Here is a 27,679-nt window from a genome sequence, read left to right on the forward strand (position 1 = left end):
TTTCCTTTAAATATCACATAACTACTCGCACTCAAGAAGTAAATAAGTATAATGTTTTGTATTAGAATATGGTGCTACCAAACGTTCTCCTTCAGGCAAAATGATGTCTGTGTATGGAAACATGCTGTATGGTATATTAATTTTTGATATTCCAGAGTAGATATTATGAATGGTTATTTTTTAAAGGTAATGATTTGTTTAAATATGGCAAAAGCAACCTATCATCTTTGAAAAAACAGTACCAGTTCGTATTCACCCATCACGCTGGAATATTAGTTGCTAGAAGTAGTCTCAGAATTGCAGTGAACAACAAAGGTCATCTCCAAATTGTCCATCACAAATGCATGCCGATTATCTCTAAAGAACGCCTTATACTGCGAAAACGATCGCTCCACATCACAGGAAGTCAGACGAGCATAGTTAAAGAGAGGAATATCACCAACAATAACGCCATCAATTTCGCCAACATGAGCACCCTCTAATATATTAGAAATCTGGCACATTGTTTGAAATCCTCTGTTTTTTCTGAACAGATTTTGATATTTGACTTTTAACAGTCCCTGTACCTGCGAAGCCGGGAGTGAATCTAATTTATTTTCAACAGCGCACACTTCCTTCACTGTTTCGGACAACAGGTTAGTGGATTTTTCAAGTATGTCTATAGTTTTACACAAGAAGCTTAGATTAGCAGATATAAACGCCAAATCATTTTTCAAAGAGCTGTCTTTTAGTATCTCTTGAAGAATCTCAATTGACGACGCGTCGTTTTTATCTAGCACGTTCACAACGGATGCAAAACTTTCGAAATTGTCTGCGTAGTATACCACAGCGCTAAGCCAGGTACCTCACCGCGTAACAATAGGCAGAGGAGGAAGCGCAAGATCCAGGTTTTTCTCTTTAAAGAGATTGATTCTTGAGGGTGCTTTTACGAAGACTTTTTTGCCATTAGACACTAATTTATCCACTTGAGGATACTGATCCCGCACAGTTTCACATAACCTGTGTAGAGCATGAACAACGCAAGTTACGTGTATCATTTTCGGAAAGCTCACAGAAAGGCCTTCGGCTGCCTTTTTCATGTAAGCTGCACTGCCAGTAAGGAAAAGCAATACATGGTCGTATTGTATACCTTTTGGCCAAAGTAAGTGCATGGCTTCATTGAATAACCTAGCTACAGTGACATGGTTTGCAGCAAGCAGTTCTTTACACGCTAGCAAATAAGAATGTTCGCAAGCAGTTTTGTCATTCTTCAACACACCACCTACAACATTTCCTACTTTTCTTCCACTTGAATCAGTGGTCTCGTCAATGCTCACCCACAGTTTTTCGCTATCACATACTGCCCGAATTCTCTGTAAAGTTTCTTCGTAACATTTTAGGAGATAGTCTTTCCTTAATGTGGATTCGTCTGGAGGCTTAAAATTAATGTACTTTGTTAGGAAATTTCTCAGTCCCGGATTATTTATTTTACCAAGAGGAATGTCGGCGTAAACAAATGCTCTGCACACATCTAAATAATACTGGGAATATTTAGATGGGCCTGCATTTGAAGTAACTGGTTCAGCTATTAGAAATTGTCGCGAACGCACACGCGAAGCAGCCGCAGTATGCTTATTTCCAGACAAACGCTGGATTACTTGAGAACATTGGTGTGCACGTACTGTTTTACCACACGGTTGGCAAAATAATACTTTTCCATCGGTAGTGAAAATGCTTTTAAATTCCACTACATATTGTTGAAGACGCGACCTTGTACTCAACTTCTCTTTTGGCATTATTTTGCAGGTTACGACACACACATTTACGGTGAATCACTGTTTCAATAAAAAGAATAGCAACGGACACTGAAGGAAATATTTCTTATAAATCCATACAAAATCACATGACCATGGGAATGATATATGGACCCGAACAGCTAACCTTACTCTTAGGAGTGATGAAATTCCACTACCTAATGGTGGGGCAATATTCTTCCGAGTCTCCCATGTCGTAACATAATTACGTCACCTTATCTCTCTGTGATTGCCTTTCGCTGATATTCTATAAACAAAACCTGAGAGGGCTGACTCATAAAGAGTTGGAATGACATCATACAAGAAAACATCTTGTGCAGAAATCAAATCGCTGTCTAAATGTAACGACATAGCCAGTGACCAGCAAGTTTTAGAACTTATGTAGGGAAGTCCATAAATAGCTGAAACATTCAGATATATTATGTTAAATACACCGTTAAAAACAATACCGTAATCGTAAAATGAAAATATGAGCATTGTTTTATAACACAGAAGCATTTTAAATTTTATTGATCAACAAATATTGGCGATTTATGTGCTTATTATAGATTTTCTTAAAATATGTATTTACATTTAAAAAATGTGAAAATATGTGTTTTTATGTGAAATAAGATTCAGTTTTTACACTTGGGGATGCACAATAGGAATAATGAACTTCGTAACTTGCATTAAAACTTACGCAAAAAAAAATATGTAATTACATAAAAATCTGCTCCCTAGTTATCATCAGTGTTCACGTTCTAACTAGACAACTCATTCTCAACACATTGAACACTGTGCCCAAGCACTGGTTGGGCTTGGTTTTCTAAACGAATAAATCATAACATGCCGGAGATATGACCATATCTTCAATTCTGGGTGGGCTTTGTTTCCTTAACTAGTAAATCATCACATGCCTTCCGGTAAATATGAATGACAGCATTGCAGTTCCTGACCCATGCCAGTTAGGATACAAATGCTTGTTTTGAAGAATAGAAAGCATGTTTTCTGCATGCTTTGCTTTTCCACTTCTTGCTACAATGGCGTTACAGTATCTTGATACTCTGAGTGATAGAATTCAGAATCCGAACTGGATGATATCGATGATGATGATGATTATGATGATGATGGATCTCTACCCTCTGTAAGTAATTCGGGTAAAGGTTCATACCCAATTATGATGATAATACCAAAATATCAACAGAAATCCACCAGAGGTATTCATCCTGTATTTCAAGTACTATAGCTCGTAACTGAATTTTGACTCATGGTTTCGATATGTTTGGTATACTTATTATTTTTCTGGTAATTAGAATAATGAAACGGTTGGGGATTTAGCTGATCAGTTTGTCTACTCGTCCTGCACCTTTGTACAGGATAGGAGATCTAACAAATACCAAACACGTGCAGAGGGGAAAGTACTTGCCTCGTCGCCTGCTCTCACAGCCCTGGCTTGACTATAATGACAAGCTTAGAGAGGGGGTTGAGGGAACAAACATACTGTCATATATCACATGTAGTGCAACTATGGCAAGTCACTGTGCTATTTTCACTAATATGATGCATATCCACTACTATGTCACAGCTAATATTGCTTTCAACAATGAAAATAACAATAGGGCAGCACTCAACAGAAAGCTGCAGAAACGTTGGAGGACTGCAGTGTGAGATTATTGCTCTGTCGGGCTGAGTAACTCGAATAGTAAAGCCCAAGGTGCTGGTTTCGATCCCGACTCAGTCCGATGGCAATTAAAGATGCCTAAATACAACGGCCTCGTATCTGTAGCCTTACCGTAAAATAATTCCCACGGGACAAAATCTCAGCACCTCAGTGTCTCCAAAAACCATTAAAATAGTTAGAGGTGCGTTAAACCCATACCATCGTCGTCGTCTTGGCTGATCATCTGCGATGTTTCTAGCCTCTGAAATGAATCAACAAACAATTTTTGTATTGGAACATGGGATGGAAAGAAATGAGCGCATCCAGCACAGCTTTTGTAGACCCAAGCAACGAATCCTGACATTGGTGTCATAATTTCTTAAAACCATGCTTTCTTCTGAATGATAATGGGGGAAGACTTAAAATGGTTGAAGGAGAACATAAATTTTGTATGTTTTAAAATCAAATTGTGAGTGCATTTAGAGAATAAAATTCTGGTCTGTATATTATTGGGTCAAAAGCAATTCCCTGGGTCGTAAACTGGTCAGACTGGCTTTTTCTTTTTCTTTTATGATGAATTTAATGCAAGGTTAATTTGAACTTTGTTGTAAGGGGTGTTCTCAATCACGTAATTCATGAATTTCATATCGCCGTGGTAATCTCCACGCTACATGCCCAATTTAAATATAGGAGTGCACATGGAACAAAACTCTCCTCCCCACCTGTGTGAACAAAGCTTGCTGGCCCTTAAAAACTGAATCTAGAAGACCATTTTCCTGATAATCACTCCATGCATGTTCCTTAGTGAGCGATGCATGAACAGGAGTCTTTTCCATGTAGATTATTACCTACTGCCCTTCATTTCTGTATAATGCTACACTTAGGGCTGTCAAGTACTGTAATGTTTCAGAGTGAACAATACGGCGTATAAGAAATTAACCTAGTAATAGTGACAGGGGCGGTATCTTATACAGGCTGGGCTAGAAATTGCCAAGTAATAGTGACAAGGGCAGTATCTTATCCTGGCCGGGCTAGAAATTGCCATGATCTCAGTCCTTGAAAACAGAAATACATAACTTTGATCATCGGGTGATAAAAGATACAATTGAAAACTGTTATTTGTGGCAAAAGGTAAGCGGATCAAATGTTTTAGTACTCCACTCAGACCAACCTTCACACGCCTTTTGAATTGAGTCACTTGTACCTTTCAGCTGACACCTCCCAAACATACAAATGACAGTGGAGCCCTCTCGTATGTAAACAGGACATGTTATTGATGATGATGATGATGATGATGATGATGATGATGATGATGATGATGATGATGATGATGATGATGATGATGATGATGAAAGGGGCTAACATGTAGGTCATCGGCTCTGACATGTCATTGCCATAAAGGTCCAATACATTTGTACAGCATAGTTGGCAACATACAAAGATGTCACCATTTTAAATTATTTTCAAGCAATGTGTGCATTGCAAGGAACACTTGAAGGGTACTGGTACTGTAAGTGTATTCCAACATGATTTTTAAATTATTATTTTTATTGGACTAAGTGAAGGAGATTAAAAGTGAATTGATGTTAAAATTTAATTAGTTTCTGATTTCTGAAAATCTCTCTCTTTTAAAATATTTTATTAATTCATCCTTGTGCCTGCATGTAATTACAGGGATGGGGTGGAGTGTTTGAAGTCAGAGGATGATGACCATCATCAGTTCTGGTCCATGCTCCTGAGTTCAAAGTTGAGTTGATAGGTTTAACTATTGTGTGAAGAGATCTCCTTCATTTGAGCCTTATAACTGGGGATGGACCAGTTGGACCAGATGGATGTGATATTTGAATGATTATAAGATTACATTTTAGCCTAATTTAACACTTCTTGTGGCAACTGTGATTACCAATTTACTTATGGATCATTCCAAGAAGAAACCATTTACAAAGTGGAGAACTACTCCTTGTGGCACGATAGCACTGTTTGTATTGACTGCAAGGCTGTATTTATCCTTTAGCACAAATAGTATGAGAGCAGCTATCACAGAAAATCATAACCTCATATTTTAATTGCATTAGAGATCCTAAAATTCTACTAATATAATAATAAATTCAGGATGATTTTCCTTTCTGCTTTCTGCTCTTTAATATTATTTATGTTGTATATTTATCAAAGCGGAGGCAAGACATGTTTTTCTCCGGTTTTCCCTGTCATCTTTCATTCCACAATACTCTCCATTAACATTTCATTTCATCTGTCAGTCCTTTATCATTGTCCCAGAGGAGTGTGACAAGCTTCGGCAACCGATACATTTTCTATCCTCGCCGCTAGATCGGGGCAGAAACACTTTATTTCTGTGTTAGAACTCATTTTCTACAACTTTTCATAGTACATTAATCATGGAAAACACCCAGCAACGGAACGACCAGCATACCACATGAAACTTGCATGAAATGTTCAAAGTGCTCTCCGTTAGCATTGATATGTGCATAAAGTCACTGTTGCATTGAATCCTGGATGCGCTGATGACATGATGCATGTGTCATTGCTAACAGAAGGAATTGGGAACATTTCAGGCAAAAAAGATTTTCATATGGTATGCTGATACATTTACCACACCTGGGGAAACTGGAGTTGGTCAATAATGATGATGATGATGATGATGATGATGATGATGATCGTACATTCTGTTCCTGTTTGTTTTCCATGATTAATGTACTATGTGGAGTTGTGGAAAATGAATTCTAGCATGAAAATAAGGCCTTTGTGGACCCATGTCCATGTAACATATTTTCTTCTTCTACGTTTGAGGAATGTGTCCTATAAATTTGGCTTTACCTTTTTGTTATACCCTTATACCCTGTATTTCAAGTCATAGTATCCAGTATTTTGATTTTGTCATGTTCATCTGTTGGAAGCTGGCAAATGTTTTTGCATGACTGAAATACAGTAAACACTTCAAATATTCTTGTTTTATAGTTAGCACTCCAACTTTTTCTGCAACACTTTTTTGTCAGCTATATTTGTCAACCTACGTAACGACAAGTCCCTGAAGGCTCTGTTTTCTTTTAAATTGGTACCCTAGACTCTCTTATTCTCATCTTGTACTCCTACTCTACAACCCAGTACATACAGACATTTCCATTCTCTAATTCTGCATGGCAGATATGTTTTTGCATTTATTCGTGTCTATTTGTCTTAGCTGTAATTCTCACAACTTTCATACCTGTTGCTTTCAGCTTCAGCAGTTTTGAAACATCAGAGAATACAAAAGCAAACAAAAGGCGTAAGGCTTGTTATTTCAGATGTTTGTTATTCACTTGAAGGGGGGGGGGGAAAAATTCTAAAATTTAAAATTGTTTCGTCATTAATAAAGGTTTGTTTAAAGAAGTTTTCAGCCAAAATAAAAGGAACTTTATTGTTCTGTTATTAGATAATTGGTGAGAAATAAACAATAACTTTGAAATCCAATTATCTGATGGTAATGTGTTAAAATGGTCCATCCCTAATTTATTAGTTCTATTTAATATGATCAAACAAGATTGTAAACTCACTATGTTAATTGGAAAGTGTTGTAATTTGTTTTTGTGTACAATAGTACTCTGGTGGTTATCACCGTACGGGTAGTCCTGGCCTCATTCTGCGAGAGTACAAGAACAATCAGTACTCGGACGACATTAGCCGCATTTACACGTACAGTTATCTGACTGAGGAGCCCACACAAGGCTACTTGAAACGACCCATCGATCCATACGACAAGCCTCCTACATCACCACATTTCCACCGCCCATCGTGTAAGTACTACATTGTGTTTTATTCTAAGATGTATAATATGATGATGACTCTGTAAGCCTGGGGCATGGCAAGAAGTTTTGTAAAAATTCTGAAGGGATTCACTGATTACAATTGCAATAAGTAGAAATAAGGATTCGCCTAATCAATACTCGTTTATTATATGTGACTATTTATATATGCAGTGAACCTCGTTAGTACGTTTCTGCATGGGACGACGAAAAAGATTGTGTTAAGCGGAAAAACATACTATCGAATATCCCATTAAAAACTATTCAACAGGGAGATGGTATCACTTCACATTAGGACACAAGAGCCTCGTTTATCCGGATTAGGTGGGACCGGAACTGATCCGGATTATCGAAAATCAGGATAATCTGGAAAAACAAAAAACAAATACAGTACATGGTATATAATTTGTTAACATAAATTGTACAGTAATACCCTTTCTTCAGTTGTACAAAATATATAAGAACACTTTTCTTACATTTACGACTGTTTTCTGCACTTCTTCTTCTTTGTCGTTTAGGCCTACTGAGGACCATGGGGCTCGTATCTACTCTTCGGTAAAGTTGTTGCTTTCTTCTTCTTCCAATACTCCTTCATTTGCTGACTATGAGCCAGCTTTCTCTCCTCCCTCCACTTAGTTCCTGTAGTCTTCTTACTTGTAAGGGACGCTGGGAAAACTCCGTGTCGGATGGCTTGACGGAACAGTAGTCGGTCATGAGTTTGTCCTAGTGGGATATCCAGTAGTTCCATATCCGACTTAACTGACGTGATCCATTTTTTCTTAGAGTTTTATATACTAAAATAATGTGTGAATTTTTTCTGTTTTACATTTGTTTAAATTTGCGTGCAGCACGATCACAAAGCCGTATTACTAACAATAGTTCTGCCGGTGTGGTTGCAGTCTAGGATTCTAACAGGCCATCAATTTGTCCAGCTGCATTGCTGCCTCTCCACGAGTCATTGTTTCTTCTGATGGAGCACCGGTTTCATTTTAGAATTCACCATCAGTGAAATAGTAGTTCGTTGCATCAGAAGAGCATGGATTCGAATCCCACCTTGGCTGTTATGGGAACGGTTTTCCACTATTTCCCATTCTCAATTCCAGGCGAATGCCAGGACAGTACCTTTGATAGCCCGTGGCCGAATTACTTCCAATTCCTGTCCATAACTGCCCTCGGCGGAAAATACATTTTTATAATTTTTGATCCGGATAAACCGGAGATCTGGATTAATGAGGGCCGGATAAACGAGGTTCTTGTGTTCAACATTTTACGCTGTGTGTAGTGTTTCAGGAGATAAAGGAGAGCACTAAAAATTCAAGAGAACAAATATCAATAATTCTCTACTAGAGCCTGTTAAAGTAACAAGAGACTAATAAAAGATGTGAAAAACATGGAAGAACAGATATGACATTATTTTGCCCTTGGGCTCATGGAAGTAGCTACAGTACCTACATATTATAGATCTACTTTCTTCCTAAAACAATTGTATAATGAATTGTTAGTTGAAACCTTAGGTTTCTGACCTGACATTCATCATGGAATCATTGGCTGTATTGTCTACTCCATTACCGTAGCAGGATACAGGCGATATGAAATTTATCATCTTAAATAGTCATCGTCATCTCTACTATCTTGGTATATTTGGGTCCTAAAATAGTCTTCGTTCATACTGAATCACTAATTTATTTCAGTACTGTGTGTAAACGCTGTTGTGAACAGGAAATAACATCTACAGATTTGTATTTAGTAACTGTACCGAGATGTAAACAAAGCTGAGTGCGGCTGACCAAGTGTGAAAATGTGGCACACACAGTCATTGACCGAGCAAGTGGCTGCATGGTTTGTGTTGTGTAGCTATCAGCTTGCATTCAAGAGATATTGGGTTCAAACTCCACTGATGAAGATGGTTTTCCATGGTTTCCCATGGCTTAAATAAGGCCATTGTCACTTCCTTCCCACTCCTAGCTCTTTCCTATCCAATTGTCGTCATGAGACCTATCTGTGTTGGTCCAACTTAAAGCAAGTTTAAGGAAAAATAACCACGGTCATTGTTTCTTGTACTATTTCGATGGAAATAATGAAACGTATTCCTTTATATTGAGGTCATTTTCTGGGGGAAGCCTATAGTGTTCAATCAAAAACAGATGGCAGTAACTTAAATGAATAACTTGGTAACTCCTGTCAAAAATAAATTGTGGTGATGCTCAATGTTGGACCTATATAAACGGACCTCACAACCGAGTGTACCTCAATGTTGGGTTAGTAAGGTAAATACATTTTTTTATTTTGGTGTTTGGATTTTTCTTCTTCTTAAAACCTTTTAATAATGCAGATAAAATCCCAAAAGTTCCAATCTAGCACTTCCTTCAACAGATTCTGTTGCATTTCAGCAGTACTACTGACGACCTAAGTAAAAGATATTAGTGTTTTGTTTTTTTAAATTGGCTTTACATCGCACCGACACAGATATGTCATGGCGACGATGGGACAGGCAAGGGCTAGGACTGGGAAGGAAGTGGCCGTGGCCTTAATTAAGGTACAGCCCCAGCATTTTCCCGGTGTGAAAATGGGAAACCACGGAAAACCATCTTCAGGGCTGCCGACAGAAGGGTTCGAACCTACTATCTCCCGAATACTGGATATGGGCCGCACTTAAGCGACTGCAGCTATCGAGCTTGGTACAAGATATTGTGTAAGTAGCTAATGACACATATAAAACCTTCATCAGTTCACGAAATTGTGTAGCAGTGTTTAAATGTATTTTTAAAAATTGTTATGTAAATGATATAACAGAGTGAAGGGAATAGAAAAAATATATTTAATAACTTTTATATGTGAATCGGTCTCTGCTATGAATGAATGAATAAATGAATGAATGAATAAATGAATGAATGAATGAATGAATGAATGTATGAATGCAGATACCTCTTGTTGTTATTATTATAGTACTCTGCTGACCAAAAATATAAGGCAGAATTCCACCTGCAAAATGTAAGAAATTAAATTTTAAGTTACCATTAAAGCTCCCATTAATAACTGAACATGAAATGTACAAATGGTAATTTTGGAAAGAGAACAGAAAACTGGCAGAAAAAGTAGTAATATCCAGTATAATTTTGTTTATTATGTAACCAAATATTATTATATTGATGGGTTTTATTACAGTACATCATGTAAGGAGACTAAAATAAGGATAGATATGCGATGTTTGAACTTTAGATTTTACAGCCTGTGTATGAAGTGAAATGAATAAAACATTAGCAGAGAAGTAACCAGTCACCTTGGTTGATATGTACCTTCAGATGTTTTTCTGTCTTGAAGCATTCTGCCACTGAAGTGAGCGAGCACCAAATATGCCATATCAGGTGATAGCAAACCACAGAAAGGGGTTCTTATCTCAAACGGATTTTCAACTTCCTTGTCCCAGTAAATTGGATACACAACTCTGGGTCAGTTAGTTTCTCAGTTTGTATGTGTGATAAATGTCAAGTATGAGAATTTTGTAAATGTGTGCATTGAGATTATCATCTTAATAATTCATTAAAACTTTCTTTCTGAAAGATATTGAAATTTTCTAGTATTTTTTTAAAATAAAGATAATTTCTGGAACACTCTGTGTGTGTGTGTGTGTGTGTGTGGGGGGGGGGGGGGGGCCTCATTTCTTAGACCTAACACAGGAAGCTATTTATATATTTTTAACATTTTTAATAATGTTCTACTACATTGAATGAAAAATCTATCTAGTGGTTTACTTGTCAGAATAATAATTTAACTGATATACGAGGTTTGTCCGGAAAATAGTATAAAAGTTGAATAATAACTTTATTTGACAATTATTCAGGTACCGTATTACAATATGGTCTCCTTCAAAGTACTCTCCCTGAGACAAGATGCACTTCTGCCAATGCCGTTTCCACTGTTGATAACATTGTTGAAAGTCTTCAGTTGTGATGCTGTTCAGTTGCCGTGTCGTTTCTCCCTTGATGGCTTCCACATCACCCAAGTGCCGCCCCCGAAGCACCATTTTGCATTTCGGGAACAGGAAGAAGTCACAAGGGGCTAAATCGGGTGAATAAGGCGGGTGGTCTGTCACGGTGATTGAGCTTTGGGCCAAAAACTCACGCACAACGAGCGACGTGTGAGTGGGCGCATTGTCGTGATGAAGGATCCACCTGCCCCCTTGTGCCAAATTCGGTCGAACTCGGGCCACACGAGCTCTGAGACTTGATGTTGATGCGCTGTTCCTCAATCAGAGAGAGCTCCATACCGACGGCAGGTGAAAACGGGTAACTTTCAACAAGCAGCCGCACACTGCTACTGACACGCAGAGCTCTCCGACTCGAACTGAGCGTTGAGAAGATTGGCGACAACAGCAGTGCCACCTGGCGGCGCCTCCACGATACGTGATACGTCACCCCGACGGATTTATACGTATTTTCCGGACAAACCTCGTAATTATTCAAAATAAGGCCATAACTTTTCTTACTTTCACCGTTGTGCATAATTTGTTAGGAATACCAATTCTAGGAGTTGGATATGAAAACCTGTGCTAATGGAAGCTGTTGTTTAGAGTGTCAAATAATTTTTGTCAAACAGATGATGTGTACTGAAGCAAACTACAGTATAGATAGAAGGCACATCTGGACTGCATGCTGGATGAGGTAGCGATTCTCTTCCGTCTAATTCCTGGGTTTTCCTTTTAGATTATTCTTGCTCGATGCGCTGGAAGAAACCTGATGTTCATGGTGGAATTCAGTGACAACTATGTGTTCATTTGGTACAGCTTTGAGGCTAAAGACAGCTTTAAAATTTCACCAAATGCAGAGTATAACCTTACTCCTAAACTGACCTATAATAATATATAATTTCGTGTGGCTATTTCTAGCCGAGTGCAGCCCTTGTAAGGCAGACCCTCCGATGAGGGTGGGCGGCATCTGCCATTTGTAGGTAACTGTGTGTTATTGTAGTGGAGGATAGTGTTATGTGTGGTGTGTGAGTTGCAGGGATGTTGGGGACAGCACTAACACCCAGCCCCCGGGCCATTGGAATCAACCAATGGAGGTTAAAATCCTCGACCCGGCCGGAAATCGAACCCGGGACCCTCTGAACCGAAGGCCAGTACGCTGACCATTCAGCCAACGAGTCGGACAACTGACCTATAGGAGCTAGTGAAATGAAATGGCGTATGGCTTTTAGTGCCAGGAGTGTCCGAGGACATGTTCGGCTCACCAGGTGCAGGTCTTTTGATTTGACACCTGTGCCAGCGAAATTAACCAATGATGGTTAAAATTCCCGACCCTGTCGGGAATCGCACCCGGGACCCCTTTGACCAAAGGCCAGCACGCTAACCTTTAGCTATGGAGCTGGACATAGGAGCTACTGATTTAGGTTCTTTCCCATGAAGTACCATCTGATCTGTGTAACCCTGTGAATAAAAGAAAGGGAGAGTATTTCATTACATTGCACAATGTGTTTCTAAAACCAGTCAACTGGGGGATGTTTGATAAGTTGTCACTGGGCCTGTGAACTGCAGTCAGTGGTTGTTCTTTGACTACAGTGCATAGAACTTCATTTTCATGACTATATCTTCTTTATTTTGTTGTCTCAATTTCATGTTGGTACAATTAGTCATCTACATCTTGCATATTTCTTAGGACGTGACATATTTGTACTTTAGGCTTAAAATAATTATATTCTGAGCATTGCTGTACTCTAGCTTTGCACCTTCGGTGCCAGTCAAAAATTGACATTGCAAAGCTCATGCATTTTCTGACAAGATCCATGATCTAATGGTTTCATAAGAAAAATATTTTCCACCTAATCGATATCTTATTTTATTTTGCCTTGGGCAATTTATATCATTGAAAAGAACAGTACATGTTTCAATCAGCTGTATATACAGAAGCATAGAAAAAAAAGCATTAAAGCAAGGACATAATTAAATCTTTGTTGATTTTTAAACTAATGTTAGTACCGGACGTATGGGTTGGAGGGGAGGGGGGTGGTGTTGTGGCGGGTAAGGGGCGGTTTTTACGAGGAAGTTAATTTAAAATAAGCTAAAAACTTCTATCGTGTTGAGCTAAAATGTCTTTAGTATCTATTTAAGTCCCAAAGGCATAATTAAAATCACTTATTATATTAATACTAGAAGTTGGTGTTATGATCTTGAAGAAATGTTTTTAACTAAAATGTGCTGTTTCTTCTTCCATTGAATTCAAATATTCTCCCTAGTTGCTTTGTACTGTGCTGGAAAAATATATAGTAAAAGTTGATCCAGTTGTTTCGTCCTTTTCTAAGTTCAAAAGGTGGATTCACTCTTTGTTTGAGTAAAGAGTTGTATTGACATACACGTCAGGTTGGATAGCTTCTTGTACGATCTGTAACCGCCAGAAAAATATGTGCCAGTTTGTTAAAATCGTCTGCGGAAGTGTCGTCTAAGGAATTGTTACGTATTTATATAGTGGAAAAAGATTGAGAAATGTTTAACTTACCCCTGTCCGATTCACTTTTTTTACTCCCCGTAGTTATGGGTGTGGGTCTCCTCGACCTTGTGTAATAGTGGTGTTATGTGGTCTGCTTGCAAGCGTGATTCGGAGGGGAGAGGGGAAGCAGGGACGTGTCGTCATCGGTTGTTTCTTGCGAGGAGGGGCATCTGGCTGTGACATAGAGCCCTCATGCCTACTTGTTACACTTGTTGGGCGTGTTTGTTTCGCACCTAATAAATCCATATATCTCAGTATATGTTCGTATAAGGGATTTCTTTGTTCATACATTTCATTTAAGTTCTTGTTTTTATTTGTTAGTTTATCAAGAAAAATATGAATATTTTCTAAACTGTTCATCAGTCTTCCGTTATTTATCCTATTAATAATTACAAGGTCTTGTTTGATGTCTGTAAACTTACGACCCGTCTCTTTCATGTGTTCTCCCATTGCGGAAAACCTCCTATATTTTTCCGTATTGACGTGTTCTTGATACCTTATTACAAAGTTCCTTCCGGATTGACCTACATACTTGGCCTTGCTGGCACATATTTTTCTGCTGGTTACAGATCATACAACAAGCTATCCAACCTGACATGTATGTGAATACAACTCTTTACTCAAATCACCAGTGAATCCACCTTTTGAAATTAGAAAAGGACAAGACAACTGGATCAACCTTTTCTGTATATTTTTCCAGCGCAGTACAAAGCGACTGTGGAGAAGATTAGAATTCAATGGTAGAAGAAGCAGCACATTTTAGTCAAAAACATTTCTTCAAGATCATAACACCAACTTCTAGTATTAAAATAATAAGTGATTTTATTTACACCTTTGGGACTTAAATAGATACAAAAGATATTTTAGCTCAATAAGATAGAAGTTTTTAACTTATTTTAAATTAACTTCCTCGTAACAACCGTCCCTTACCCGCCACAACACCACCCCCCTCCTCCTCTCCTCCAACCCATACGTCCTGTACTAACATTAGTTTAAAATCAACAAAAATTTAATTATGTGCTTGCTTTAATGCTTTTTTATCTATGCTTTTGTGTATGCAGCTGATGATGATCGCAAAGCGATCGAAACATGTACTGTTCTTTTAACCTTTTAAGTGCTGAGTTACCAGTTGACTGTTTGGTACCTCATTCATACGAGGACGGTTTGAAAAGTTCTCGGAATTACCACAAGATGTCAGTGCTAGAGCAACGAGGTTCCCGCGCAATAATCACACATCCTTTGTGAGTGAACACATGGCGCGTCAGTGCTCTAGCTGCAGGAGTGTGGTAGTGACGACTCTTTGTTGTTGTTCCTGCGTAGTGATTTGTGACAATGGAAAAAAAACGAGATTCGAGCAGTGATTAAATACTTTGTAAAGAAAGGTATGAAAGCAAAGGAAATTCACGCCGACTTTCAGAACACACTGGGGGACTCTGCTCCTTCATTTCCAACTTTTGCCAAGTGGACCAGCGAGTTTAAATGTGGTCAGGAGAGCTTGGATGATGATCCGCGTAGTGGACGGCCAAAAAAGTGTTACAACCCCAGAATTTATCGCAAAAGTGCATAAAATGGTCATGGAGGATCGTCGACTGAAAGTGCGGGAGATTGCTGAAGCTGTAGGGATGTCTTCTGAACGGGTATATTATATTTTAACCGAAGAATTGGGTATGAAAAAATTATCCGCAAGATGGGTGCCGCGGCTCTAGACATTGGACAATAAACGCACCAGATTGGAAATGTCCAAACAAAGTCTGGTCTGTTTTCAGTGCAACCAACAAGATTTTTTGCGCCGGTTTGTGACTACACATGAAACTTGGGTTCACTACTATACCCCAGAGACAAAACAGCAGTCACAGCAGTGGAAACATGCTGATTCACCACCACCAAAGAAAGCAAAGGCCGGAAAGGTCATGGCTTCAGTTTTCTGGGATGCAAAAGGCATTCTGCTGATAGATTATCTTCCTACTGTCCAAACAATTACGGGGCAATACTATGCAAACCTCTTAGACCAAGTACAGGAAAAGATATGCGAAACAAGGCCTGGTTTGGCAAGGGAAAAGGTCATCTTTCATCAGGACAATGCTCCGCCGCACACAAGTGTTATTGCCATGGCAAAACTTCATGAACTGGGGTCTGAATTGTTGCCACATCCACCTTATTCACCTGATTTGGCACCATCAGACTTTCATCTATTCCCCAAGCTGAAAATTTTCCTCGGTGGACGGAGATTTTCTACAAGGGAAGAACTGACAGCCGAATTGGAGAGGTATTTTGCAGGCCTGGAGGAACCTCATTTTCGTGATGGGATCAAGGCATTGGAAAATGGCTGGACCAAATGCATTAGTCTACAGGGAGACTATGTTGAAAAATAAAAGCAGTTCCACCGAGGTAAGGTACTTCATTCTAGTACATTCCGAGAACTTTTCAAACCACCTACATATGTAAAAAAATAGTAGAAGCCTCAATTTTTAACTTATCAGTGGGGTGATTAGCTTAATATGTTTATAAATGTTGGTTGTTTATAAATCTAAATGCAAATGGAAAATCCTACACTTATGTTAAATATTATTTTGAGAGAAAACAAAATTACACTTATGTGCTCATGCGTGCATTATCTTTATACAAAGTAAAGAGCCCAAAATAACATTACTTCCTAAAACATGTAGGCAACTAAAACATGTAACTTCTTAAAAGTATATAAGTTGATATTTTAAAATACTTTCCAAACCTGGAATGTGATGATAGTTAAATGTTTTCTACTGGTTGTTTGTGATGCCGATTTGTTCAACTATCTGCACCAACTCCACTGGCACAAAAGTTTCTAAAATATCAATGATTTTCGGGTTGTCATCAAACACTACTTGGCCCTCAGAGCCTGTCACAATTACCTGAAACTCTGGTGAAGAAAATAATCCATCCGCCACGAAATTAATGATAAAATAGCTTTTGTACTCACCATGTTTTTCTTCTTTCGTTTAGAAGGAGGCTCTGTTTCTCTCTCACATACAATATTTTCGGCACTCTCTCTATCGCTCTCACTTTCAAAATCGCTTAACAATTCCTTAAAATGATTATCTCCATCATCACTTTCCGCTGTGGTTAATAACTGAAAGATTCTGTGATCCGAAATAACATCGCTGAAAGGTCAAATAAATTGTTGTTCCGCCATGTTTGTTTACATCACAGATGAACTCTACAGACGTCTACAAAAAGCTCTGTAAGTTACTTCCTGAAGCTATAATCTCTGATCAGTTAGTTCTACATAATGCCCAACAGATGGCAGAACATGTCAGAAATCAAATTCGCACTCGAAAGTGAACCGGGAAACTCAATAAAATTAAAATTCTCGCACACCGTCTATAGACGGCCGTAGCACTGATGGACCGGCCGCGTCAGCCCGTCTATAGGCGGGCGTAGCACTCATCAGGTTAATGATATAAATTGCCCAAGGCAAAATAAAATAAGGTATCGATTAAGTGGAAAATATTTTTCTTACAAAACTATTCGATTATATCATCGATACGGCTATGAAGTGGATAGTTTGTAATAAGATCCATGGTATCAAAGTTTATCATTTTCTTGTTTTGTATTGATAATAGTATAATTATTGTAGATAAATGAGGTAATCCACCTGATCAATACGGTATACTATAAAATTAGTACTTCAGTTAATTTTTATCATGGTACTACTTTCAGCCTATTGATATTAGGCCGTCGTCAGCCATAAGGTCTTAAAACACTAAATAAACTAATTGGCGATACTTATAACAAAAATAGATAACATAATATTTGAAAATTGAAAAATTTTTGAAATATTTGAAAATAATGAAAATATTCAATATACAGTAAAGTAAGTCACACCAGGCAAATGCTGGGGCTGTACCTTAATTAAGGCCACGGCCGCTTCCTTCCAACTCCTAGGCCTTTCCTATCCCATCGTCGCCATAAGACCTATCTGTGTCGGTGCGACGTAAAGCCCCTAGCAAAAAAAAAAAAAAGTAAGTCACTGTTTTGAGGATGTAACACAGCACTTGAATGTAAATCACTGTCTTGAAGATCTATAAATAATTTGTTGAACACTTGTATAAAATTAAAAGCAATTGGTGAAAAATTAAGATAGAATACATTGATGTTAAATTAGATCATTGTATTCCATCTTAATTTAAATTAAATTAAAATGTATTTATGTTCTGGGAACACTATATAGTGTGCTTATTAGCTATAGTAAGGCCCCATTCACAATGCAAACGTAACCGTAAATTTAACGACGTAACGCAACCGTAAAATTTGTGGTATTCACAATGGAAGAACGTAACATTAACGTAAAGGGTACACAGCAGCCAATCAAAACACTGCCATGTTATTTAGCATGGAAGTCGGGTTTTGGGCTATCTCGCAGTTTTATATTTCAATACCTCGATGAAATCAAACAACGTGGTAGCGGAATTCATTTTGCTTCAAACATCTATTGCTTTGCTTCTGGGAGCTGTGCACCTGAAAAGGCGATCAAAACAACGGTGCAGAAAATGGGTTCATCCCTTTAATCAAAGGAGGTTACCTCAATGCGATTTGGGTAATCTAATGTAAGAAATGACCCTCATCAGTTAGTTTTGGACATGCGGATGAAACCTGAACTGTTTGCCTTTCTTACGATTTGCTTCCCCTTTTCTAATAAAAAGAAATTTAAGGTCTCCTTTACCGACATCTATGTCCCTATCTATCACACCCTGATGAGATGTTTGAATCTATTTGTTTGGATGATATCGTTTTCGTAAACTAGTAGTCTGTATAATGTTAAGAAATATACAGGGACACTGTTTTATTCATGACAGGGATTGTCTCTTGTCCGTTCGCCAGTGCTGCGAGCTTGTCTCCCGTCATTTACCGCCAGCGCTCATTGCTACAGGATATTTATTTCCACTTATTATTTTTCGGTACAGCGTCTTTGTAATTCTTTTTCCAAAGATTATTATTTGGAAAGAAAATTACAAGTGTTTTGTCAAAAGAAGTCATTATATCGTGCACAAAATACAATGTTTACCTCTGCTCTGATTGGCTGGTTCTTCAAGTTAACGTATAATTAACTGCAAGAGCGTTTGCAATCCCTTAATTTTATGGACTCGTAGTTAAGTTTACGTCGGCACATTGTGAATGGTTCCATTAGATAAGATGGCCGCTAACTTCTAAGTTAACGTTCATTTTAAGTTTACGTTATGTTACGTTTGCATTGTGAATGGGGCTTGAGAGTTTACTTTTCAGGTATTTGTTTATTTTATTTTTCTGCCCCTCCCCTCACCCCATCTTTTTGAGATTTTTAATTGATTTTAGCTTTTTGTAAAGAAGTTAGTTTGCATCTGAAATTTGCTGTCATTTAAAAAATTAAGGGGTTGAATTAGTTCAATGTATTCTATCTAAATTTTTCACAAATTGCTTTTGATTTTATAAAAGTGTTCAACAAATTATTTATAGATCTTCAAGACAGTGATTTGCATTTGTTGAAGTTTACTAACAGATCATAAGAATTTTCAAGTGTTGTGTTAAATCCTCAAGACAGTGATTTATTTTAGTGTATATTGAATATTAGATCAGAACTATTTTCAGATATCATGTTATCTATTTTTGTTATATGTATGACCAATTAGTTTTTCTAAGTGTCTTAAGACCTTATGGTTGATGATGGTCTAATATCAATAGGCCAAAACTAGTACTATGATTAAAATAAGTTGAAGTACTAATTTTATATCATAATGATTAGATGCATTAGCTCATTTATCTACAATAAGATCCATGGTATTTGAAGTTAAACCTTCTACAGTCACCTTTTCCTTCTTAGAAATATAACCATTGTGTTAACTGTCTGTACTATTTTCCTGCATCAATTGGCTTCATTCCCCCACCTCCACCCCTTATTTTTTTAGATTACAGCAAATTTCAGATGCAATTTAACTTGTTTACAGGAAGCTAAAATCATATTAAAAATCCCAAAAGATGGGGCGGGGGGGGAAGTAAAAAAGAAAAGAAACAAACACCTGAAAAGTAAACTCTCTTACTATAGATAACAAGCACACTGTGTAGTGTTCGCAGAATGTAAATATGTTTATGGAATTGATGCCAGAACCAAAATACTTTATCATTATACGAAGGGCGTACTATATTGTTTTACACTTCATTTTTTTCTACCCAAATGAAGTACATTACACATCAGTTGTTACGTCCACCTTCTCAACATAATCTCCTTGTATGCACTTTTGCCATCGATGTGTCAGTCTCTCCAGACTCTCCTGAAACCATTCTTTCAGAGTGTTGCATACCCATGCCTTGACAGATGTGTCCAGTTCTGCAAAATCCACAAAACGGTGACCACGCAGAGGTTTCTTCATGTTCCCGAACAGGTGATAATCACTTGGTGCCTAGTCGGGAGAGTATGGTGGGTGTGGCAGCACCGTGAATCCCATTTAATCAGTGGCAGCGGTGGTCTCTTGGCTAGTGTGGGGTCGGGCATTATCATGTTGCAGAAGCACGCCTTTAGCCCATTTTCCTGGACGCTTAGTTTGAATGGCACAACGTAAGCGCTTAAGGGTTGCCACATATGTTGCACTGTTAATTGTGGCCCCAACTTCCAGCCAGTCAATGAGGATGATACCCTTTGTGTCCCAGAACACTGTCGCCATTCGCTTGCCAACTGATGGCACTGTTCGACATTTCTTTGGCGGTGGACTGCCCCTATGCTTCCATTGCATCGATCGTGGTTTTGTTCGTGGCTCATGGTAATGGAGCCATGTCTCATCACCAGTCATAAGCCTAGCCATGAAGTCAGCTAGATTTTGATCATGGCGTTGCAAAAGTTCTCTACACATGTTCACACACACCTCTGCTTTTCGTCTGCAGACAAGAGTCTAGGCACCCACGTTGATGACACCTTCCCCAACTGTAAGTGGCCGAGCACGATCCACTGCAGGGTGTTTCGGCTACTTCCCATGGCTGCCTCCATTTCTGTAAATGTGATTCATTTGTTTCCTTGGATGGCCTGTTCAACCCGGGCAATGTTGGCTGGTGTAGACACTATTACATTCCTTCCAGAACTGGTTCCCTTATCCACTGATGTGCACCCTGTTTTCCAACCTTCCACCCAGTTGTAAACTGTTTTCCGTGACTGTGCATGTTCTCCACACACACTGCCACTAAGCGCCGATGAATTTCTGCAGTGGTCACACTTTTTTTTTTTCCATAGGAACCAAGTCGTATAGCTCTGTCCCTGACGGTTGCTTTCCATGTTGTCTGCTCCTACGCTGACAGTGTTGTTATAAAATGACCATGGCGAGTGCATTCGTTAGCCCCTGTGCGTGTGCTGTTACCAAACAGTGGAGCAAGACACTGGTTACACGTCACCACCTCAAAAGTGAAATGTGAAACATACTCAGATGTACAAAAAATAAAGTGTAAAACAGTATAGTATCCCCCTTGTATCAATAACCATTTGTAAGGAGATTTCACTGTAATTGTTCTCTTGCACCTTGAAGGCAAAGGAATGCACAGTGTTTATAGGCTAATACTGTACTTCTCTGCCATCTGCACCCCCTGTGGGTGGGGGACGCAGATGAAGAATACACCCAAGGTATCTGCTGCCTGTCGTAAGAAGCGACTAAAAGGGGCGACCAAGGGATGATTAAATTGGAACCATGAAACTGCTTTTGATTCGTGCCATCACGCGGGGAACACCATGGGTTGCCTGTACTTGCGAGTTGTACCACTATATTCGGTACGAAATGGGTTTGTGTTTATTAGAAGCAGAGAGTTGGTTCCCCTGTGGGTTTTCCAGTACCCGTGCGTCGTACCCATGTGAGCAACACTGCGGGTCTGGGCGTAGCCTGTGAGTTGTACCACTATATGAGCGACACCGCGGGTTTGTGTTGCCTTTGATTAGTATCCACTATGTGAGGAACACCACGGAGCCCGTGGGACCGGCATCCGTGCCTAGTACACCTAGGTGAGGAAACTCATTGGTTTGCGTTGGCTATGAGTGGCGCCATTGTGTGCGAAACACCATAGGTCTGCGTTACCTGTACGAAGTACATTACTTATGAGTAGTACCGTCTTGTGTGGAACACCGTGAGTTTCGCTACTTTTGTTTAGTACCGCAACATGACAAGTACCATGGTTCTACTTTACTCGCGACATGTACCATTCTGTGGGGCCTTAGACATGGGTTTTGCACCCGTTTAGACATCAAGCATCATTGTGCTTTATGAGTGGTCCCTTAGTCAGTAATCAATTATGTATGATCTTTGTTTGAGTCTGATCCACTGTATTTTGTTTGTTTGTTTGTTTCCTCTTTTTTTTTTGTGTGGGGTTCATGTCCATCCATTCATTCTTCATGTCATTTTTTTTTTTTTTGGTCTGTGGATGAATTTGACATTTTTGTTCTTTCATTTCGTACCATTAGGGGCCGATGACCTCGATGTTAGGCCCCTTTAAACAACAAGCATCATCATCATCATCTGCCATAAAATTATGGTTCTGTCATTTCTGTGTTATGGGAAGTGTTCATTTTCCAAGCTGTATTGAATTTTAGTCAGCATTAATGTAACAAATTTGGGGGTATCTTTCCAGGAGCTGGACAAGGTGAGATGAAAATGATTTATTCATAAATAACAAATGTACTCTGTTCTGTTTGAAGATGATCTGTATTAAAGTTGCTAATCAACAAGGTCCCAAAGCAATTAGATTTACAGGGGATGCAGTAAATATAAATATGTGCCTGGTGGGTATGTTTGGATATTGGTTTTGAGTAAGAAAAGTGTGGATGAGTTAGCAAGGCACTGGATTGATAGGTCACCCATTTCTTTTGGATTTTTCATTCCTGTATGTATGTATGTATGTATGTATGTATGTATGTATGTATGTATGTATGTATGTATGTATGTATGTATGTACTGTATATTGTATGCAGCCAAAACGTGTTAGGTTGTTTTTGTGGGAATGGAAAAAAATGTCATCAAGATGAAACGTACTTGTGGGGGTGGAGAATTATGCTGTTAAATTTAAGTTTAGGTTTGAACTTAAAAATAATTACAGTAAAAACAAAGAACAAGTTATAACAAATATAGTTAATGAAATTAATAAGGAAATAATACATTTTAAAAACACCAACGGTGTTAGGGCCGTGTTGCTGTAGCTTGCATCCGGGAGATAGTGGGTTTGAGCCCCACTGTCAACAGCCCTGAAAATGGTTTTCTATGTTTTCCCATTTTCATACCAGGCAAATCCTGGGGCTGTACCTTAATTAAGGTGACGGCCGCTTCCTTCCCACTTCTAAGCCTATGTCATTGTCGCAATAAGACCTATCTTTGTTGGTGCGACGTAAAACAAATTGAAGAGAGAAAAAAAAAAACATAGTACAACATAAAGAAAAATCATTCTTACACACATGAACTGTGCACGTCAGTATTAGCATTTTAAAAATGCACAAAAATTGTCAAGAATTCTATTCAGATTGAAGAAACACATGTTTAAAATTACACAGAGTAACTTGCACATCATCGCTTGCTTGAAAGAAACACGTCTAAAGTTGACTGCTTCTTCTTTCATTTAAATTACATACTAGAGTATAGAGTTTGGTGATGTAATAATTCATTAAACCGTTATCCATGACAAAACTCTACATATAACGTCACACTATGTCCATAGCTTCTACTGCTGCCGAGTGCATTGGTACTGCTGCGCAGGTTGCACTGGTTCCTCGGGTTCATGCTCGTTACTGTCTTCATCAATCATCAGCTCTTCACAAATTTTGTCTACCGTCTGCACTTCTCAGGTGGCAACATCGTCATCATATTTAGCATAAGTGGCGAAATTCTCCTCTTCATCATCTTGCCCCAAGCTGGCTATAGTCTTCATCCATTTCATCAGTGTTTTCCATTGAAAGGTCAGCAGTGGCTCAACGAACGAAGCACGCTGTTCTGAAACTCTTTTTTCTCGTTTACAGATTCCCAAGAATATTTTAAGAAATGCATGGCATCCAAAATTGAGATTTTATGTGAAGCCATTTCCAGGAAAACCAACCTCTTCTGCACAAGCATCTTTCTATATTTCTGCTTTACACACTGTATAATATCCTGGTTCACCAGTTGAAGATAGTTTGTACAGTTCACGGGAAGAAACACTACTTGTACGTTTCTCAAATGAGATCTATCAGTTGGGTTCGCAGCGCGTTGGTTAATGAACAATATCAATTGTGCTCTGCTACACTCCTATTCCGGCATCAAGTGTTCACAACAAGTTCTCGAAAATTGACATCATCCAAGCACTGTTATTTGTCATGTACTAGCATGAAAAGGTTACCTACATTCTTAAAACTGCGTGGATTCTTCCACTTCCCTATTATAAGCGGCGTCAATTTCTCCGTACCACTCTCATTGCAGCATAATAGCACTGTTAATCTCTCTTTCCTGAGTTTACCTCCATGACATTTCTCAACCTTCAACGTGTATGTTTTATCAGGAAGAAGGTGGAAAAATAACAATGCTTCATCTCCATTACAAACATCATCAGGGCTATAATTCTTTAATATTTCTGGCAGTGTTATATCTCTCCAAATCTGAACAGTATCTATATTAACACCCGCAGCCTTCCTGCATATGGATTTGTATGGAAGTTTATTCTCTTTATTTTTTAAGATCTTCAAGACCTCCTTTAGATCCCTTGAAGTTACATAATCGCATATTAGCCGTTAATGTGATGCCTAGGGTCGAATCAGTGTTCCATCAAGAGGAATATTTAAAGCCAGAGATTGTTTAAATCATTTTGCCAGAACATCTTCTAAATCTGGAAACTGGCTTTTATGAATACGTTTCATTTGGCTGCTTCCTCCTGCCATACAAGCATCCTTAGTCTTCCTTCGGTTGCTTATAATTGTGTTTAAAGTCATCGTAACAATGTCCAACATCTGGGCAATTTGCACTCGTTTCATGCGTGGATTAGCACCCATTTTTTCAATAAACTTTAACTTTTTGTCATTTGTAAACCGCCTAGCCTTCTTCTCCATAACTAAATATCCTGCAAAACAGTATGTGTAAGTACAGTAGGTCTAATTTACATACGTTGTTACACAATTCACTTATGAACACCAAGCAAGTGGCCGCATAGTTTGGGTCACGTAGCTATCAGTTTGCATTCGGGAGATAGTGGGTTTGAACACTACTGTCGGCAGCCCTGAAAATGGTTTTCTGTGGTTTCTCATTTTCATACCAGGCAAATGCTGGGGCTGTACTTTAATTAAGGCCACGGTTGCTTCCTTCCCACTCCTAGCCCTTTCCTATTCCATTGTCGCCATTCGACCTGTCTACGTCAGTGTGATGTAAATCAAATTGTAAGATGATAAATTCTCATACATAGCCCTTTCTTATTCCATCGTCGCTTTAAGACCTATCTATGTCGGTGCGACATGAAGCAAATTGTATAATAAAAACTTTAATAAATCACATACAAATATAAAATTAATCACCAACACTTTAGCCGTATGCATAAGTACAAGAGGCCTCATTTACGTTTGTTGTCGCACAATTACCTTACGAACATAAAATTAAGTATCAGTGTGTCAGCTGAACTACGGTTGTGCGATCCAAACAATCTGGCTTGGGACTGACTCTCCCTGTAGCTGTAAGCAGACACGCTGCCGCACTATGCAGTCTAGGGCTGCGAAATTAAGTGTTCTAGCAAATCCTTACTGAGACCAGTTGCCGCTGACACATTGTGCACACAACATGTTCGGGAATGATAATTTAAACTCTTTGTGGCATGAGTTAAGAGTGTGCTAACATGCTGATATCCCATAGGGAACTTGAAATATTTGTCCCTAATGAGGAGCGGCGTAAATGTCCAATAACGGACCATTTATATTGGTATTATTGTAAATGCCCTATCCAGGTTTCTTTTGCATGTATTTGACAGGACATGGACTGGGCCTTTGGAACAATTGTTTAATAACCAGGGAAAGGCACTAGAGGGGGACATCTTCCCCAGTTTTGTCTGTATGAGTGGAGAACGTAACTGGAGTTTGTAATTTCAGATGAGATGTTCAACATAATTCAGTTTATTGTTGTGGAAGTTTGATTGCAAATTTCATTATTGTCTTCACAGTTTGTTCTTGTCCACAGCTGCACATTCACGTGGTAGTGGGAAGTTCTCTTTAAGCAAAGCAAGCTCCAAGTCTGGTATGAAGGTACTGATGGATTCCATTCGTAGTGAAACACCAAGGCCAAAGTCACCACACATGAACAATGAAGAGCCTATAGAGCTAGCTCACTTTCCTGCAGCCAAACGTCCTCCCCCTGGAGAGAAGCCAAAAATTGAGCGTGATGACTTTCCTGCACCTCCGTATCCATACACAGATCCTGGTAAGTCTTGACGTAAAGAAACCAAATTAAACAATAGATCAGTACATCTGATGGAAAGGAATACCTATTCAAAATTACTAATGTTCCTCTTCAAGGTACATACAGTCATTACCCATATTACATTGAACAAACCTAAATTATAAATCAAGTTGTTCGTCTATACAGATAGATGCCAACTCCCAGATCAGTCGCTTAAGTGCGGCCAGTATTCAGTAATCGGGAGATAGTGGGTTCGAGCCCCACTGTTGGCAGTCCTGAAGATGGTTTTCCGTGGTTTCCCATTTTTACACCAGGCAAATGCCGGGGCTGTACCTTAATTAAGGCCACGGCCGCTTCCTTCCACTTCCTAGGCATTTCCTATTCCATTGTCACCATAAGACATATGTGTGTTGGTGTGATGTAAAGCAAAATAGAAAAAAAAAAAAACCTCCCAGATCAATTCAATGACATTATTTACTGCTATAGAAGTGACGACATAGTTCGCCATCAACCACAACTGTTTCGATGTGACATTTAGTTTCAAGTTTCATTGTGTTGTTCGCTCTTCATGAATGTTTTAAATTAAGACTGTAAATTGTGGCATACCAAAGTGTTTAATTTATTATTGGTTATATGTGTACATATGTCTTCCAATTGTAGCGTGGCTGAAGATGACCCAGTATATATGGGGTTGAAACTAGTCCCAGTTTTATAAGACAATATACAAACTTATGGTTTTGAATAGGTGGACCCTTCTGTACCCTTTGATAGTGATCAGTTGTCAATACGGACCATAATGAAACTCATTACTTATGATGTAAAGAAATAAAACCACTCACTGCAAATGTATTATTTATATTATGGTTTTCTTGTCAATCTTAATATAAGTAAGCACCTTTAAGCCATATAACATGGGGTCTTCACAGATTGGAAATTGATTCACATGCACGAATAGCAGAGTTTTCCAATAGAGATATGCCACGACTAACATTTGTTAGGTAAGAAAGATTGAATTAGGGTGGATGTACAACTTTCACTAGCTTTAGTAAACTTCAGATTTGTATAACTTGGCAGCTACAAATGTACAGTACTTAAACAACATTTTGCGTGCTTAATATATACATTTATTAGCTACCTACCTTGGCTTCGCATGGGGGCAGTTATGAATACAAGGTGATAAACTACTTTAAACCGAGGACTTGTGTCGTGAGTTGGATGCGGCTATCGGTGATTGTCTCGAGCGGATCCCTAGCAAGGTATCTCTGTGGCTAGTTCCTCTATTTCCTGTATGCGACATTAATAGTTTTTCCTCCAGTGATGAACACGAAAAGATTTCAATTTGATGTAACCTGCAAAAGGGACATGTAAAGCTGTCCATGAGAAAAACATTCTCGACTGTGCTTTTGTTTATTGTCATGCCAAAGCAGACTCTTACCGGGAATTGGACTTGTTTGAAATCAAAAGGCAAGTCTGAAGGAATTCTAGGAATTGTCAATATTAAGACCTCTTCTCCTGTGCCACAGCCAGTTAAATTAGTAGCTTCGATTAAACAATTTTTTAAAATGTTCACTCCCAGTTGCATCCCATTGCA

General features: G+C 38.7%; 1 protein-coding gene across 6 annotated transcripts in view; it reads left to right on the forward strand.

Moving 5' to 3' along the window:
* Unc-115a (Uncoordinated 115a) overlaps window positions 1-27,679 on the forward strand; it is a 475,062-nt gene that overhangs the window by 296,773 nt on the left and 150,610 nt on the right. For all 6 annotated transcript variants that reach the window (XM_068226596.1, XM_067142724.2, XM_067142725.2 and 3 more), the window contains 2 exons: window positions 7,028-7,223; window positions 25,870-26,109. In XM_068226596.1, the coding sequence (XP_068082697.1) occupies window positions 7,028-7,223; window positions 25,870-26,109 (436 nt within the window). The remainder of the gene's footprint in view (window positions 1-7,027; window positions 7,224-25,869; window positions 26,110-27,679) is intronic.

This window comes from Anabrus simplex, chromosome 3 (genome assembly GCF_040414725.1).
Source record: "Anabrus simplex isolate iqAnaSimp1 chromosome 3, ASM4041472v1, whole genome shotgun sequence".
In the NCBI taxonomy this organism is placed as follows: Eukaryota; Metazoa; Arthropoda; class Insecta; order Orthoptera; family Tettigoniidae; genus Anabrus; species Anabrus simplex.